Source organism: Babylonia areolata, chromosome 13, assembly GCF_041734735.1.
Source record: "Babylonia areolata isolate BAREFJ2019XMU chromosome 13, ASM4173473v1, whole genome shotgun sequence".
In the NCBI taxonomy this organism is placed as follows: Eukaryota; Metazoa; Mollusca; class Gastropoda; order Neogastropoda; family Buccinidae; genus Babylonia; species Babylonia areolata.
This window is the reverse complement of record NC_134888.1, coordinates 38,682,324-38,701,066: the sequence shown is the minus strand read 5'-3', so window position 1 is coordinate 38,701,066 and position 18,743 is coordinate 38,682,324. Positions and strand designations below refer to the sequence as shown.

General features: G+C 42.5%; 2 protein-coding genes and 1 pseudogene across 4 annotated transcripts in view; 2 read left to right on the top strand and 1 right to left on the bottom strand.

Annotated features, from left to right (window-relative positions):
* LOC143288764 (beta-1,3-galactosyltransferase 5-like) overlaps window positions 1–286 on the top strand; it is a 12,887-nt gene extending 12,601 nt beyond the window's left edge. Inside the window, exon 5 of the mRNA XM_076597391.1 lies at window positions 1–286. This exon is cut by the window's left edge and continues 24 nt beyond it. Within this exon, the coding sequence (XP_076453506.1) occupies window positions 1–286 (286 nt within the window).
* Window positions 287–11,453: 11,167 nt separating this feature from the next.
* On the top strand, window positions 11,454–16,345 carry LOC143288763 (uncharacterized; annotated as a pseudogene).
* The window catches only part of LOC143289266 (beta-1,3-galactosyltransferase 5-like), a 29,104-nt gene continuing 26,507 nt past the window's right edge, over window positions 16,147–18,743 (bottom strand). For all 3 annotated transcript variants that reach the window (XM_076598262.1, XM_076598261.1, XM_076598263.1), the window contains exon 5: window positions 16,147–16,989. In XM_076598262.1, coding sequence (XP_076454377.1) covers window positions 16,680–16,989 — 310 coding nt within the window. In that variant the 3' untranslated portion in view covers window positions 16,147–16,679. The remainder of the gene's footprint in view (window positions 16,990–18,743) is intronic.

Sequence of the window (18,743 nt, the reverse complement as noted above, 5' to 3'; positions counted from 1 at the left end):
GGAAGACAGGTACCCGCCCTACTGTCAAGGGGCAGGGTACGTCAGCAGTCTGCAGGTCGCCAAACGGGTGGTGGAGGTGTCACCCGATATTCCGTTCTTTTTCATTGAAGACGTCTACATAGGCATGTGTCTTCAGCGTCTCGGGTTCCAAGCGAAGGCCTTTGACAGGTTCAGGTTTGGCCCCAATAAGAACCCATGCCAGGGTCAGTCTCCAGATGTGCCATCTATCCACCAGGCTTTGCCGAAGAAGATGCTGCAGTTCTGGAAAGCCAAGTGTCCTTCGTAGCTGAGCGAGTCTGCTGAACGTTTTTTGCTTTGTTTTTCCTCACTAGATGGTGATCAAGATCAATGGTTTGAAATATATCATTCTTTTTTTTAAGAAAATAAGAAGGAAGACGAAAAACGTAAGAAACTGAAGGAATTTAAACGTCATACTTATGTGGTTGGAACATAAATGACGAAAGTTCCATTCAGCAATATATTTGGACACGTCAAAATAAATGTCAACATAACGTTGTTCAAAATTACGTCATTTAGTACAACCCTGCGGAAAGTTTCTAAGCACAAAATGTTGGGTAACACCAGTAGCATTATCTAAAAATTATTCCATAGATTTCCCCCCCCCAAAAAAAGTCGTATAAAATGACAGTGATTTATATTTCTTGTTTTTATGGCGTACGTATACATATATGTAATCGAACTGGACTCCTTTCCAGTCTGTGGCAGCCTTATCAGGGGCTTGTCTTCTCTTTATCATGTTTCTCCTGATGAAGGCCAAGCATAGGGCGAAAGTTTGAGCAAGAAAAATAAACTCCGTGGGAACATGACCTGACTGTTTGTTCTTGCATACATACATACATACATACATACATAGGTACCCATGTTACAAACTCATTTTAAACGTCCTAAACACACGGCTTTAAACTTAAGGGTCAAACAAAATCGCTTTAGAATGCAAAATCAAAGGTTATTTCAACACGTAAGAAATATATGAAACCACACACACTCATGCTAACTTACTAATTTTTAACACACACACACACACACACACACACACACACCCCGAGCGAATGGCACATTGTGGTAAGGCTGTAACGTGACAGACAGGGATCGAAACAACGCCGGCAATAATATCGCTCGTATACAACTCGTCACAAAATGCTGAAGTGGTGTACTGCAGTTTGATGCACGGAAATGATATGCATGCCCAGTGGGTTTTGTTTTAACACGAAGTGGTTACATTATTACATCATTTGCAGCAACAACAACAACATCATCAACAACAACAACAACAAACATTTTGCTGGTGGTTTAATCTGAAGTGGAATGTGCTTGCTCTTTTTTTTCTTCTTTCTTCTTTCCGTTACACGACCAACGTCGACTTGCCGATGACTATGTCGTGGTTGATGCATGCTGGTTATCTTCGTGTCTCCATAACCCACCGAACACTGACATGGATTACACGATCTTTAACGTGCGCATTTAATTTTCTACACACGTAGGGGGGTCAAGCACTAGCAGGTCTGCACATATTTTGACCTGGGAGATAGGAAAAATCTCCACCCTTTACCCTCCAGGCTCCGTTACCGAGGTTCGAACCGAAACCTTCAGGTTGAAAGTCCAACGCTTTAGCCTCTAGGCTTTTGCACTCTGTAACATTCCTCCATATCACTTTTACACGCACGTTTTTTGTTGGTTTCTTTTTTTTCAGATGGCACATGATTTGTCAGGGTGTGTGTGTGTGTGTGTGTGTGTGTGTGTAAACATAGGATGGGGCATGGGTATGAAGGTGTGTGGGAGGAGGACGTCAATGAGACTGCCAATAGGTGCTGGGAGGGAATGCTTGATGACAGTCGAACAGGAGAAGGGTCGAACATTGGAGGGGGTACAGGGTACAGGCCAAAGGGTGGCGGGGGGCGGGGATACTAAGTGAAGGAGGAGGTACGAACACACACACACACACACACACACACACACACACAAACTCTCTCTCTCTCTCTCTCTTTTTCACACACACACACACACACACACACACACACACACACACACACATACACACACACTTTCACACACGCACACACACACACACACACTTTCACATACATACACACACACACACACACACATACATACACACTTTCACACACACACACACACACACACACACACACACACACACAGATGCAAGTCCGAATGCAGTGGGAAATGTTTAAGGTGACGAAAGTGTGAGTAAAGGAATAAACAAACCTCTGTAAACTCTTATCACAACTGAGTATGACATGTACTGGATGTTCCTTTCCAGGAACCCTCAGTATGACATGTATTTGATGCTCCTTTCCTGAACCCTGTGTCAGTATGACATGTATTTGATGCTCCTTTCCTGAACCCTGTCTCAGTATGACATGTATTTGATGCTCCTTTCCTGAACCCTGTCTCAGTATGACATGTATTTGATGCTCCTTTCCAGGAACCCTGTCTCAGTATGACATGTATTTGATGCTCCTTTCCTGAACCCTGTCTCAGTATGACATGTATTTGATGCTCCTTTCCAGGAACCCTGTCTCAGTATGACATGTATTTGATGCTCCTTTCCTGAACCCTGTCTCAGTATGACATGTATTTGATGCTCCTTTCCTGGAACCCTGTGTCAGTATGACATGTATTTGATGCTCCTTTCCAGAAACCCTCAGTATGACATGTATTTGATGCTCCTTTCCTGAACCCTGTGTCAGTATGACATGTATTTGATGCTCCTTTCCTGAACCCTGTCTCAGTATGACATGTATTTGATGCTCCTTTCCTGAACCCTGTCTCAGTATGACATGTATTTGACGCTCCTTTCCTGAACCCTGTCTCAGTATGACATGTATTTGATGCTCCTTTCCAGGAACCCTGTCTCAGTATGACATGTATTTGATGCTCCTTTCCTGAACCCTGTCTCAGTATGACATGTATTTGATGCTCCTTTCCTGGAACCCTGTGTCAGTATGACATGTATTTGATGCTCCTTTCCAGAAACCCTCAGTATGACATGTATTTGATGCTCCTTTCCTGAACCCTGTGTCAGTATGACATGTATTTGATGCTCCTTTCCTGAACCCTGTGTCAGTATGACATGTATTTGATGCTCCTTTCCTGAACCCTGTCTCAGTATGACATGTATTTGACGCTCCTTTCCTGAACCCTGTCTCAGTATGACATGTATTTGATGCTCCTTTCCTGGAACCCTGTCTCAGTATGACATGTATTTGACGCTCCTTTCCTGAACCCTGTCTCAGTATGACATGTATTTGATGCTCCTTTCCTGGAACCCTGTCTCAGTATGACATGTATTTGATGCTCCTTTCCAGAAACCCTCAGTATGACATGTATTTGATGCTCCTTTCCTGAACCCTGTGTCAGTATGACATGTATTTGATGCTCCTTTCCTGAACCCTGTCTCAGTATGACATGTATTTGATGCTCCTTTCCTGAACCCTGTCTCAGTATGACATGTATTTGACGCTCCTTTCCTGAACCCTGTCTCAGTATGACATGTATTTGATGCTCCTTTCCTGGAACCCTGTCTCAGTATGACATGTATTTGACGCTCCTTTCCTGAACCCTGTCTCAGTATGACATGTATTTGATGCTCCTTTCCTGGAACCCTGTCTCAGTATGACATGTATTTGATGCTCCTTTCCTGGAACCCTGTCTCAGTATGACATGTATTTGACGCTCCTTTCCTGAACCCTGTCTCAGTATGACATGTATTTGACGCTCCTTTCCTGAACCCTGTCTCAGTATGACATGTATTTGATGCTCCTTTCCTGGAACCCTGTCTCAGTATGACATGTATTTGACGCTCCTTTCCTGGAACCCTGTCTCAGTATGACATGTATTTGATGCTCCTTTCCTGGAACCCTGTCCGCCTTCACCCCTCCCTCCCTCCCTGCCTATTATCGTAATTATTATTAGTATTATAGGATGTCGATGTCGTTATCATTGTCAGGATTACTTTCAACTTCTCCTCCTCCCATTATTAACGGCAATGGGAATTTCTGCTGCTCTAGAGTTATGGGAACAGAAATCACAATTATGTAACACTTTTGTCTTGCTTGCGATAGTGGTTTTGGGGGTTTTGTTTTTGTTTTTGTTTTTGTTTTTTTAATTTTGGATTCAATTATGTATTTTGTTTTATTACTTGTGAATGTTTTTGATATGTGTGCATTGTTTTTGACAGAGTTATTCTGTTGTTCATGGAAGAACTCTTTTGACTGGCCTTTGATATGAATGTTTTTCTTAATGTTGCGAATATATAATCCTTTATGTATACGTGTATCAAGGTGTTTGGACAGCGTTTTTCTTCACCTTGTTGTGGGTTTATGAGTAGCAGGGCTGAATTCATTTTTACTGATGATGGTTCCAGAATATGACAAATGTATGTAATATAAGTTCTTTTCGTGTTCTTTCAGATGTGCGTGTAATCTGACATCCAGAGAAAAAAGTGCACAAATTAAATGTGGGCATTACCATGTCGTTCTTCATCTGCCAGGGACTAGGTGATCTTCAAAAACGATGTTTTTCTTTACCTGTGTGTGTGTGTGTGTGTGTGTGTGTGTGTGTGTGTGTGTGTGTGTGTGTGCGTGGGTGCGCATTAGAGTGTATGTACATATGTATGTATGTATATATACATGTATATATATATATATATATATATATATATATATATATATATATATATATATCCATGTGAGACAGGGAGAGACAGAGAGAGAGAGACTGACACTGACACTGACACAGATTTTGTTTCTTAGGGCCATCAGCCCATGCAAAAGGGAAATGTCACATCAATGTGTCCCTTACGTTATTTTTTTCCATGAAATAGTGACAGCTGGAGAGGTCTTTAGATGCAAACGGACCAGGGTTCAGTTCTATGTCCATGCATTGTAGTCCCAACAGCATGCAGAGAAAGCAGATGACAGACGACACACAGGCGTTCCAGGACACTAACTCGTCTTTGTGACTTGTACTAGATTTTTTCCTCTTACTCACTGGACATTGGTAGAATGTTTGGTGCATTTTTCTTACCTAAATATGGACGATAACATGACCCAAAAAATCACAGCTTCCTGTGTGGTGTTCCCCTTCATATACATGCATAGTTGATCGTCAGTTGGCAGGTGAGAGATGCTTTATACTTCAGATGATTTATACAGATGGGCCATTGCCCCTTCTGACGGGATGGGAAAGTGTTTGACATTTGCTAAATATTTAGAAATGTTGTCATTCACAGATGAAAGTAACAAAGTTAGATTATTTCTTGTGTGGACGTCCCGAACAACTGAGAAATCAGTTCTTTACTTAAATCATTAAAAGCTGTGCATTCCAAGACACTGTGTGCTTCTTAATGGGAAGTAGATTTACACAAATAATATAGGAAAATTGGGTGTCATCAGTTCCATATCGCCTTGAATGCACAACATACCGCATCTAAATTTTGTTAGAGCATGTTTGATATATGTGTATCCATTGAAATAAATGGCTCAATACTAGTTGGAGTTTTGATCACTGTTTTGAATGTGGTCATTCCACTCTGACTGTCTGCAATTAACAACTCTCTGCTTAAAACTTTTCAAAAAGCTACTATTTCAACTCCTTGATTGTCCCAGACAATCGCATACTATCCTAAACACAAGTGAATTTTAATACTCATGTACAATAAAGACTATATGGCATTTTAAACGCTTTAAGAGATAGTTTGTCCCCTCTCATACGATTCAGTTTTTGCCATCACGAAAATGCATTTTACAAATGAATTCACAAACAAATGAAATCTGTCAAGCTCGCCGTAACTCTTTGAGGTCCGGGAACAGATTTGCCATCTTGGCCTTGAAGTCCAAAGGCACCAGATCCGCTTCACAGACAGGCAGCGTCTGTAGGCGAAGGGCTATCTACTTTTCGAGTCCGTTTGGGGCGATCTGGGGCCATTGGTCTTGAACTGGAATAGCGTAGTCTTCTCGGTGATGGGTGATAAAAGGGAGGACGGCCACTTCAAGATGGTGGGACACTTGACTGGTTTATGAAACTTAGGAACTTCAATGTTGAGTATCAGTATCAGTAGCTCAGGGAGGCATCACTGCGTTCGGTCACTTAGGAACTTTAACGTTGAGTATCAGTATCAGTAGCTCAAGGAGGCATCACTGCGTTCGGTCAAATCCATATACGCTACACCACATCTACCAAGCAGATGCCTGACCAGCAGTGTAACCGGAGATTAGAAAAGAGAGATAAACCACTTGCAGAAATTGCTGAAGCCAGGCAGCCTGCGCCGCGAGACGCATTCATTATTCATGAGCTGCCTTTGCCCCGCCCAAACTAAGGGAAAGCGTCAGTCGAACGCAGTCTCCTGAGTGATTTTATAATTTGGATTACACCTTTTTTCCCTTTTCTGTTTGCTTCATCCCACGCAGATGTCAAACTCAATTTTGTTGTGAATAACATTCCTAAATATTTATATGTATTGGTTACTTTTATTTCCCTATCACCACAGCACCATTTTTCACGAGTCGAAAGATGACCTCCATTGCGGAAAACTATAATATTGGTCTTATCGAGATTCACTGTTTGTTGTAGTCTGTCTGTTTCTTGCTTAAGGGCATTTAATTGATTTTGTAACCCTATGGGTGTGTCAGACAAGAGAACAACATCATCAGCAAATAGCATTAAGAGCAAATCTGTTGCGCCAGGTATCATTTGTATTCCATGTCTCCCCTTCTTTGATAACTCCACTGCCAATTCACTGATGAAAAAGGAAAACAAATGTGAGCTTAGCATACAACCTTGTTTAACCCCTCTTGGACACTGAAAAAAGTCTGAATAAATACCTTTGTCACGAACACATACTAGTACAGAATCGTAGATGCTTTTAACAGCCATGTAAAACTCCCGAGAGAGAGAGACAGAGACAGAGACTTAGAGAGAGAGAAAGAGCACAATACAACGGTCTGCTCGGGCAACATGAAGCGTTCGTATATATATGAATTATATATATGATTATGTACATATAGATAGATTTAGATTTACATACTGATAGATCTATATGAAATTATGTATGTATGTATTCATGTATGTATGTATGTATGTATAGACAGATGTTAGAAGAGAGACAGAGCTGAATATGTGTTTTATGTTTTGATATATATATATATTTTTTTTGTTGTTGTTGAAGAAATGGTGATGTAAACCAGAAAGTGTGGAGAAAAAGTAGCGTTACGAAAACGCAGTTCAATAATTTACAACTGTCTCTCTCATGTGCAACATTGCGCTGGGGGGGGTGGGGGTGGGGGGGGGGAGTTGGTGGTGGGGGGAGCTGCTTTATTTTCTTTTTATATTATCTGCATTCAAGCAGATGCAAACGTGCTAAAAACCAAGCAAAAATGAATCGGTTTTCATTGTATACAGCGAATCTTACTACACGTGGGAAATACCAGGCATGACTTAACTTTCGCTTTACTGCAGCTGAACCGTCAGAACCGACTAGTTTCCTTCAGGTGGGGAAGGAGAGGGTGATTTACCCCCACCCTTCCGCACTGCGTGTGTGCCCCAAAACGGCTTCAGCACTGTTATAGACAGTAAGAAGGGGCCTGCCGCGAGTGGTTTATCTCTCTTTTCTAATCTCCGGTGTAACCCAACGCGCTTAGTTAGGCCTCGAGAAAAACAAAAAAACAAAACAAAAAAACGTTGAGCGACGGCTGCCTGGGTGAAGTGTGTTCGGATGGCTGGGTCATAGAATATGGAGCTTATGCTCCACAGAAATTTAGCGAGGCTTACGTGTTAGTGTGTCATAGCGTTCGTATTAGTGCATTCAGTTTAGTTTTTTCTTGTTGTACCAACTAAGTCTGATCTGACTTGTATGTGGAGTGATGGTCTGGAGGTAACGCATCCGCCTAGGAAGCGAGAGAATCTGAGCGCGCTGGTTCCAATCACGGCTCAGCCGCCGATATTTTCTCCCCCTCCACTAGACCTTGAGTGGTGGTCTGAACTCTAGCCATTCGGATGAGACGATAAACCGAGGTCCCGTGTGCAGCATGCACTTAGCGCACGTAAAAGAACCCACGGCAACAAAAGGGTTTTTCCTAGCAAAATTCTGTAGAAAAATCCACTTTGATAGGAAAATGCACGCAGGAAAAATTTTTTTAAATACAAAAAAATGGGTGGCGCTGTAGTATAGCGACGCGCTCTCCCTGGGGGAGAGCAGCCTGAATTTCACACAGAGAAATCTGTCGTGACAAAAAGAAATACAAATGCAAATGTTGCTGAAACGTGTTCTCATCCTTATGTGAGTCACACACGTGTGCATACAGAGGGATGTATATTAATAAGCATACACACATGTGCGTGTATGAGTATCAGTAAGATGGACACAGCATTCCATAAGCAGTTGCCGTCAGCGGTATCTTGACAGGTTTCAGTTCCTTTGGCATGTCCTCATGTAGTATATTTGTGCTGGCTTCATCTTCTTGTATTCTGCAGTTCTTTTTTGAGTACAGGCAGATAATCGTAATAAGCGGAAATATTTTGATTCACCAGCTCAGTTTGATAAAAGCAGATTTTGCCCTGATTTTAAATGTGTCTGGTTAGAGAATTTGCGCACAAACACAATATTATTCAGTGATCACATTGTACTGAGACTGAAGGATGAAGAGTGTGATGAGAATCAATAGTGGTGAGATACATGCTGATGGGTCGCCTTTTATTCGTTTTGTGTATGTGTGATAAAATAACATCCGTGGCTTGGAAGCATCTCTCTCTTTCTCTCTCTCTCTCTCACACACACACACACACACACACACACACACACACACACACACACACAGAGAGAGAGAGAGAGAGAGAGAGAGAGAGAGAACATCAAATGTTAGCACACTCGCGTTGGCGGTTTGCACGGTTTATGAGTGTGGTGAAGCGATATGTTGCTGTAACATGTGTGTGTATTGCTGTACAGCCTTGTAGTCCTTTCTCTGAAGTCAGTTTCACTTCCAGTTTCAACAAGGTGCCAAGCGTGCAGACTGACTGATATGCGACACAACATACTTGCTTTGAAACACACACACACACACACACACACACACACACACACACACACATATATATATATACGCACACGTGCACACACACACACACACACACACACACACACACACACACACACACACACACACACACACACAGAGGGAGGGAGAGAGAGAGAGAGAGAGAGAGAGAGAGAGAGAAGGGAGGTAATTTGAAAGTTTGTTGGGCAACATAATCAAATGATCGTGTTGTGTGTTGTTCTTTCAGCTGGTTAAAATGATCAACTGGGAATTATCAAAAATATTTTACTAAATAGATACAGGCCTTATGTATTAGAACAGATTTGTACAACACTGGTATAACATGGGGATGGGGGGGGAGGAAGGTGGGCAGGGGAGGGGTGGCAGAATATGAGGGGTGAGGGGGGTAGGTAGTCTAGAGGTGGGGTGGACGGACTGGGCAATCCCAAGGAGGCCCGGGACAGGGTGCAGGTAAGACAGGTATGGGGTAGCGGGCGGGAGGTTGCGAGGATAGTGGAAGAGGCAGGAGGCAGATTAATTAACGTGGAGGTGGCAAAGAGGGCAGGATAGGCATAGAGGGGAGGATAGGCATAGAGCAGGTCAGAGTGCACCTCCAGCTGGAGCGGTCATCTGTGAGCTCCTCCCAGTTCTGTGTGTGAAATTGGAGAGCCTTTAAACCCCTCTTGTAGGCGTTTTGAAGCACAGTGTCTGTCTTGCCTGACGTCAGTTCTCCATAAAGCTCTTTGAGGATTCGACCCTCCTCCATACGATGGACGTGGCCCAGCCAGCGAAATAAATGAATGAATAAATGAATGAATAAATAAATGAAGGAATAAATAAAATCCGCTGCTGTGTGTGTGTGTGTGTGTGTGTGTGTGTGTGTGTGTTTGTGTGTGTGCGCGCGCGCGCGCGCCCTGTGTGTGTGTGTGTGTGTGTGTGTGTGTGTGTGTTAAATATGAGCAAATCAGCATAAGTGTGTGTGGTATTATATATTGTTTTTATGAGTTTAGATAACCTATGATTTCGCATTCCAAAACCTTTTTGTTTGACCCTTTAAAGTTTAAAACCATGTGTTTAGGACCTTTAAGACGAGTAGGTATACATGGGCATCTCTCTCTCTCTCTCTCTCTCTCTCTCTCTCTCTCTCTCTCTCTCTCTATATATATATATATATATATATATATATATATATAGGTTCACAGCTGAACGTCGAGGAGAGCAGACGTGTCCGTGCAGCGCTCTGTGTGAACTCTGAACATTGCAAAGAAAAGAACTCAAGTTCTTAGGAGTGGCAAGAAGTGTTTTCTTCTTCTGTCAGTGTTAGAATTTTATTTCTGTTTTATTTTTCTAGGCATTTGAGCAACATCAGCAATTACAAGAAGTTAATACATGGTATTATCACGATGCCAACAACAGCAGAAGCCCACAGACATAAAATCGGACAGTTTTATGGTGTGACTGTGCAAATTTCCCTCAAAAAGCGGAGACGTGAACATGAAAACGGACGACACACCCAGCCATGTTTACTGAAAACAGAGGTACGAAACTGGTGTGGTGTTGTGACTGTCGCTGCGCTGTACACTCTGTTTCTACTACTCTTGTTAGTGTGTGGCGACGTGGAGACTAACCCAGGCCCCAGAGACTACACCTATGGCGCAACCCACGACAACAACGGTGACTATACATACAACAACGACTATTTGTCCTATGTGATGCAACAAGTGCAGGCTTCCCTTGACCACCGACACACCACATTTATGCACTTTCTTCAAACCCATGCAGATGATTTGTGCCAACCAATGGACGAAAAGATGAGAAAACTCGAACAGGCTTTCGATCGTCTGGCTTCTGATATGTCCACTCTCCAGGAATGGGTTCAGCATGATAGAGAAGATATAAGTGAACTTCGGCACAACCAGAGCCACTTAGGTGAGCGCTTAGACAGAGTAGAACGGCAACTGGAGGGATTAGAGACAGATTCCCGTCAGTGCACCCTGAAGTTCATCGGTGTCAGAGAACAGGACCAGGAAGATTTCTAGAAGAGCACCCAAACTGTCGTGGATCTCCTCAACCAGCATTCATCATCACGCACATGGCACAAGCACGATGTAGAAAGAACGTATCGTATTGGAGGCCATCGAACAAACAGAGATTCGCCACGCCCACTGACAGTCTGTATGCACAGGTGGGGAGACAAAATGGAAATCCTGACTGACAGAGATCTCAGGGATCGTCTACGAAGAGACAACGTCAGGATCACAGCAGATCTCACTCCACGCCACAGGGAAGAAGTGGAGTTCCACCGTCAGCAAGGACGAATTGCCTACTTCAGAGGGGGCAGACTGCAAATAGAGGATCGTCGTAGGGGGCCATCTCAAAATGACAGAACAGCACACCTACCGCCGTGACCAACACGGGGAGCCAGACGACAGGTACGATAGAGGTTACCACAGATCATCTACAGAGCAAGCCCCCTCCAGGTACACACAGTGGGAAGACAGACGTCACAGAGATCCCCGGGATGGAAGAGGTAACTACACGGAGACACACGCAGACGGAAGACATCGTAACGATCACGATTATTCTCATGACCGAATCCCAACCACTGACCAACTACAACCCCCCAAGCCCCACCCCGATCAGACTCCAAGTCCCGACCGTGTGCCCGTTGTTCCCGGCACGAGGCTTTACAGTCGCGTGCTGTCAGGTTCTGCAGGACAAACAGACCAACCAGTCCGTCACGCCACTATGGAGAGTGGTCAGCATGAGGTTAGCAGCCATCAGCCTGATCATCACCATGTTCCGGAAAGAAGGGAACCCGAGAGAAGCAGTCCTCTGACCCTGGCAGCAGAACAGCAAGAACCGAGCTTCCATCCCTCTCCTGCTGTGTGTGAGGCCAGCTGTCTACAGACCCGGTGCCGTCCAACACGGAAGACGCGGCAAAGACAGACGTGACACCAGACGCAGGAAATACTTCACAAGACCAAGTACTTTCTGCGATGACAAGGAATGAGGAGACGACCCCCCATCTCTCCCCTCCCACCCAAGATTGCACGGGAAACCCCTCTCCCTCCCGCCCGTCCTCAACAAGATGCGATGACAGTGGAAAAGGACGAACGCACCAGAAAAGTACGCCTGCACCTAACAGCACGGCGAAGAGAACAGGGGATTCCCCAGCGCACCGAAGTGGCAGCAGTCCTCCCGTGATGTCCGTGCAAGGAAAGCAGAGCGGCGCTGCACGGACACCAACAAACAGCAACTCACAACAAACTCACTCAGACAGACAGACACGTAACACTCAGGCAAGACTTCCGACAGACTGGCTGACCCCTTCGTGCTCTAAAAAGCAGTTGGACTCCAAAGCTGGGAAGAAAAAGAAATGACGTGAAGGCCGTGACCCTGTAGTCAGTGACAGTGTAAATCAGTCCTCAGGTGAGCTGACTTGACTGGCATGGAACGTGGAAGGTCTTGCCTCCAAACTAAATGATCCTTCTTTCCTGTCCTATGTTTCGGATTATGACTTTATTTGTTTCACTGAAACGTTTATGCATAGCTTTTGTTCAACAGCATTCCCTTCCCACACCCCTCATATTGCACCAGCTCAAAAATTTTCAAAGCAGGGAAGAAACAGTGGAGGAGTGATTGTTCTCGTTAGGAATGAATTGATGAAATTTGTTAGAAAAGTGTCAACACCATATAACAATATAATAATTCTACAGTTGGCCAATGAACTGTTTGGAACTGATACAGATGTTTTCATGATTTGCGTATACCTGAACCCTACTGATAGCCCATTTTATACTAACAGTGAATTCGCGGATGGTATTTCTATGCTGGAGCGTACCTTACTAGATATTTTAGAATGTAATATTGATGCACAGTTAATCATATGTGGAGACTTAAATGCCAGAATTGCAAACAAAATTCCTTGGCATTTTGACGTTGATCTCTCCGCTCTGTACAGGGGGGATGCGATAATGATAATGTAAATGATAATCACCTTTGGACGGAATCAAATACCACGCGGCTTTCGTAGGTTTTCTCATGATCATTATCTCAATAGCTACGGAAAAAATCTGCTATGCTTGTGTGCAGGTTTCGACCTACACATTTTAAATGGTACAACTGAAGGTGACAAAGACGGTTGCTATACTTTCTTGTCTTCTACTGGCAACAGTGTTAAAGATTACTTTTTGTTTTCACATTCACTCTGTACATTATCTCGTGAGATGTATGTTGGGGAACGTATTGAGTCCAAGCATATGCCGATAATCTGTCATGTTTATTGTACAGAAAATTTTGAACATGGGGAAGAAACCTTTTCTTGTTTCGACAAACTTATATGGTCAGAAGACAAAGAGTACGTCTTGTTACATAATCTTGAACGGCCTGAGAATGTACAAAAACTAGTTGAAGCAGATCGTCTGCTGCACCAAGATATAAATGAAGCCGTCAATATTTTTACAGACATGTTAACTTCTGCCGCCTCGTGCTTTAAAAAAACAGTGCGAGGAAATATGAGAAAGGGGAGTGCGTGGTTTGACGCAGAGTGTAAACAGATGAGGAGGACCACTCGGTCCGCTCTCCGAACTTGTCGCCGTACCCAGTCTTCACCCGACAGAAGGACGTATTGTGACACACGCAAAAATTATAAAAAAAGTTGTTGGCCGATAAAGAAAAGGAATTCAAAAGAAAAGCCAGAGACGAACTTACAAACAATGTTAATGATTCTGGGAAATTTTGGCGCTGTGTTAAGAAATTTTCACATAAAACGACACAGATGGGGAAAATTGCACTGGAAATCTGGGTTCAACATTTTAAAGATGTTTTTGGTAGTGGAGAAGGTGGGCAGGAAGAAGAGGAGTCTGAAATCAATGCTTTTCCGGCTGATGCTACTGTTTGTGACGATGATGTTACACGGCTGAACGCCGAGATAACTGCAGAGGAGGTAACTGAGGCCATTCACCACCTTAGGAATAATAAAGCAGCAGGTATTGATGGTATTATCCCCGAAATCTTTCAGACCGCAGTCACACGTGGCAGAGTAACAGATTTTCTCGTCCATTTATTTAATAGTATCTTTTCATCTGGACATTATCCAGAAGCTTGGACAGAAGCCCTGTTCCACCCAATACACAAGACAGGAAATATACACGATCCTGATAACTACAGAGGTATTTCCTTATTAAATATTTGTAGCAAAATTTTTAGTTACATCTTAAATAAACGATTGTCAGCTTTTGTAGAAGACAAAAATATTCTTGGCGAGATACAAGCAGGCTTTCGAAAGGATCACTCTACAATTGACCACATTTTCACGCTCTTTGCTATGATTCAAAAACATCTATTGAAAAACAAAAAAATTGCATGTTGTGTTCATTGATTTTAAGAAAGCCTTTGATCTTATTTCTCATTGCAAATTGTGGCCCATTTTACACAAATTAGGAGTAAAAGGGAATATACTGAACACACTAAACAGCATGTACACAACTGTTCAGGCCCGCATTCGTATTGGAAATCAGATTTCAGAAGCTTTTCATTGTCTTAAGGGTTAAAAACAAGGTGAAATAACAAGTCCCATTTTGTTCTCCTTATTCATTAACGAACTGGCTCAGGACATCATTAAGAATGGAAAACATGGTATACAACTTTCCCCCGATGTGCTTGAACTTTTTATTTTACTGTTTGCAGATGATATTATTTTACTATCAGACACGGTTACAGGCTTACAAAACCAGTTAAATGTACTTGCATGCAAATTAGATGAGCTAGGACTTCATGTAAATCTTCACAAATCTAACATTGTTATTTTCAGAAAGGGGGGTTACATGGCAAAGAAAGAAATGTGGTTCTATAAAGGGCAGGTAATGTCAGTGGTAAATTCCTATAACTATCTAGGTATGATTTTTTCAACAAAATTAGCATTTAGTAAAGCCGTCAGTGGCTTAACTTGTAAAGCGAGAAAAGGGGTCATTGATATAAAGAACCCTTTGGAGATTAGGAGATTGTTCAGCAACCATTTTTGTAAAACTTTTTGACACATAAATTAAGCCAATGTTATTATATGGTGCAGAAATATGGGGTTTAAAACAACAGAAAGCGGTGGAAAATGTTCACACCTTTGCATTGAAGAAATTGCTAAATGTCGGCCCCCGAAACCCAAACGACATGGTGTACGGCGAAACTGGACGTTACCCTTTATATGTTTTTACCTATGTCGCTTGCATCAAATACTGGTTACGTTTAACATCACTAGATGATTCCAGACTTCCACGTAAAGCATACAACATGCTCCTATCACTTCATAATGATGGTAAAATTTGCTGGGTAACACAGGTTTATAAAACTTTATACGAGACAGGTTTTGGCTTTGTATGGGAAAATCAGGGGGTGGCAAATCAAAGTATATTCCTGGGATCTTTCAAACAGAGACTGATAGATTGTTACTACCAAAAGTGGACTGAACATGCCAGCAGCAGCACTAGATTTAGTGTTTACCACACGTTCAAAACATCAGTATCCTTGGAAGCTTACTTCACTACAGTTACGAACAAATATATCCGTGACATCCTGATAAGATTTAGATTAGGTATATCCGAACTACAGACACACAAAAAACGTTACACTGCTGTATCAGAGCAAGATCTCACATGTTCATTCTGCCACAATGCTATAGAAACGGAACTGCATTTTCTTTTCCACTGCACAGAACTGAATGACTTACGACAGAAGTATATTCCAAAAAAATACACGCTTTTTCCGTCGATGACTAGGTTTCAGCATTTGATGCAAGACAAGCATTGCCTTCATGACCTTGGAAGATACATTTATTATGCAAACCGACGTCGTTTATGCTTTTTTTAATTTTTTTTTTTCATGTTCATAGTCTACTATAACAAAGGTTCACTATGTCATTGTCCGCACGATCTGTTGTAACGGGTCATATGGCCTATACAATAAAATTCTTGCGTTCTCTCTCTCTCTCTCTCTCTCTCTCTCTCTCTCTCTCTCTCTGTATATATATATATATATATATATATATATATATATTATGCAAATACAAACATTCTGGTCATGTTCCCACGGAGTTTATTTTTCTTGCTCAAACTATCGCCCTATGCTTGGCCTTCATCAGGAGAAGCATGATAAAGAGAAGAAAAGCCTATAGAAGGCTGCCACAGACTGGAAAGCAGTCTAATTTGGTTACATATATGTATATATACGCCATAAAAACAAGAATATAAATCACCGTTATCTAAAACGACTTTTTTTTTTTTTAAATCTATGGAAAATTCATAGAAAATACTGCTGGTGTCACCAACATTTTATGCTTAGAAAATTACAACAGGATTGTATTAAATGACATAATTAGAACAACATTACGTTGACATTCATTGTGACGTGTCCAAATCTATTGCTGAATAGAATGTTTGTAATTTATGTTCCATTCATATAAGTATAATGTTTAAATTCCTCCAATCTCTAACATTTTTCCTCTTCCTCCGCCTTCTTTTCATAAAAAAAAAGAATCAGATACAGTTCAAGCCACTGTTCTTGATAACTATTTATTGAAATTTTTTTTTTAAGTTCGGAAAACTCAGTTAGCTACGAAGGACACTTGGCTTTCCAAAACTGCAACATCTTCTTCGGCAAAGCCTGGTGGATAGATGGCACATCTGGAGACTGACCCTGGCATGGGTTCTTATTGGGGCCAAATCTGAACCTGTCAAAGACCTTCGCTTGGAACCCGAGACGCTGAAGACACATGCCTATGTAGACGTCTTCAAGGAAGAAGAAGGGAATATCGGGTGACACCTCCACCACCCGTTTGGCGACCTGCAGACTGCTCACGTACCCCGACCCTTGACAGTAGGGCGGGTACCTGTCTTCCGGGTATATATCGCGCGGGACAGACCTGCAATTAACGAAGCAAATGGATATATAGATACGCAAATAAAACGTAAGTGCTAACGAATGCTCAGATAAATAAATGAAAGCAGACAAATACATGAAGTGAATAAATAAAGAAACAACTAGATTGATAAATAGATAAACAAAAAATAAACAAACAGATAGATAGATAGATAGATAGTTAGATAAACAAAAGAGGAACAAATACGGTTACATACATAAATGCGCCATAGAAACAATAGATACAAAGCAAAGCCAAGAGCGCAGCTCCAGGAGGTATGCGACAATGCACATTACAGTGATCAAAATCGACGAATTCTGCCACGTTTTCTTCTGATTCTCCTGTATCTCTCTTCCTCCTCTTCTTGCCGTTATCAACACACACACACACACACACACACACACACACGCACGCACACACACACACACACACACACACACACACACACACACACACACACACACACACACACACACACACACACACACACACACTTACACATGCGCGAACGCGAGCAAATGCAATACAAATTTAGAGGGAGGTAGTGGGGGTGGGGGGAACGGAGGGCGGGGGGCGGGGCGGGGGTTGTTCCGAGACAGGTGGGGGGGACTGAAAGACTTTTTGGTTTTCATGGGCTGTATGCCTGTATGTTGGATACATTTTTATGCAGGATATTTGATTATCAATATGCTCAATTTTTCATTTCAGTCTACTGGAGATAAATCACCATGTCCTTGATTTAAGTGTGTGTGACCGGGACCATGCTTGTTGTACGTAACCGCAGTTACCCCACCCCCAGTAACCCTCCACCTGTCCTACTCTTCCACCCCCCTCTCCCCCTCCCCCTGCCCCCTCCCCAGCCCACCTCCTGTTTTAATCCTCTCAGTAAACACCCTCCCCTAATCTACCGCCACCGATCCCTCCCAGTAAACGTTCCCCTGTCCTACAATACCCCCTTTCCTCCCATCCCCCTCTCAGTCCTACTCTTACCCATACCCCTTACACAATGCACTCTACCGTCCGTCCGAACCCTGTCCTGTCCTGTTCCCCCTGTACACCTTCCTCAGAGAGAGAGAGAGAGAGAGAAGTTTCGACCAGTTTTCATATCTCCCAGAGCCTACAGTCCACAATTTGCAATGATTGATTGATTGATGTGGATACTTACATAGCGCTGATCCTCGGTCGGAGACCAAGCTCTAAGCTCTAAGCGCAAGAACTGTTACCTGGAAAACTGGTTCGGTCTGACAATATAATTTATGTTAGCAAAGTAGGTAAAATGCACTGACTGGACTGTGTCTGAGATGTACTTTCGTATGCTGCATTTTATGTCCGAGATGTAAATTATGTGAGCATAAATGCAAGTCTTACTTGCATGTGATCGTCTACTTTTCTTTTTTCTCACTTTCTCAGCGTGCCTCAATTTTTCGTGTTTGAGATGTATGTGTGTATAAAGGCGCCGTATATCAGTAATATTGTTTTAATCAAACCTTTTGTTAATCATGTGCGCACTTCATTTTATACTTTTGTACATAATTTATTTATTTCCACTTATTTTGTTGTTGATTTTTTCTATTTCTTTTTATTGTTGTTTGGGTATTCATATAACCTAGATGGGCATAAAATGTATCTATAAATAGATAGACACCCGTCAATCTCCGGAGACTATGGAGTTGTGCTGTGGGTGGTGATTGATACAGCGTGGAATGTGGCTGGACAGGCCAGTACTGAACTGACCATCCTTCCCATGCTGCGTTAGG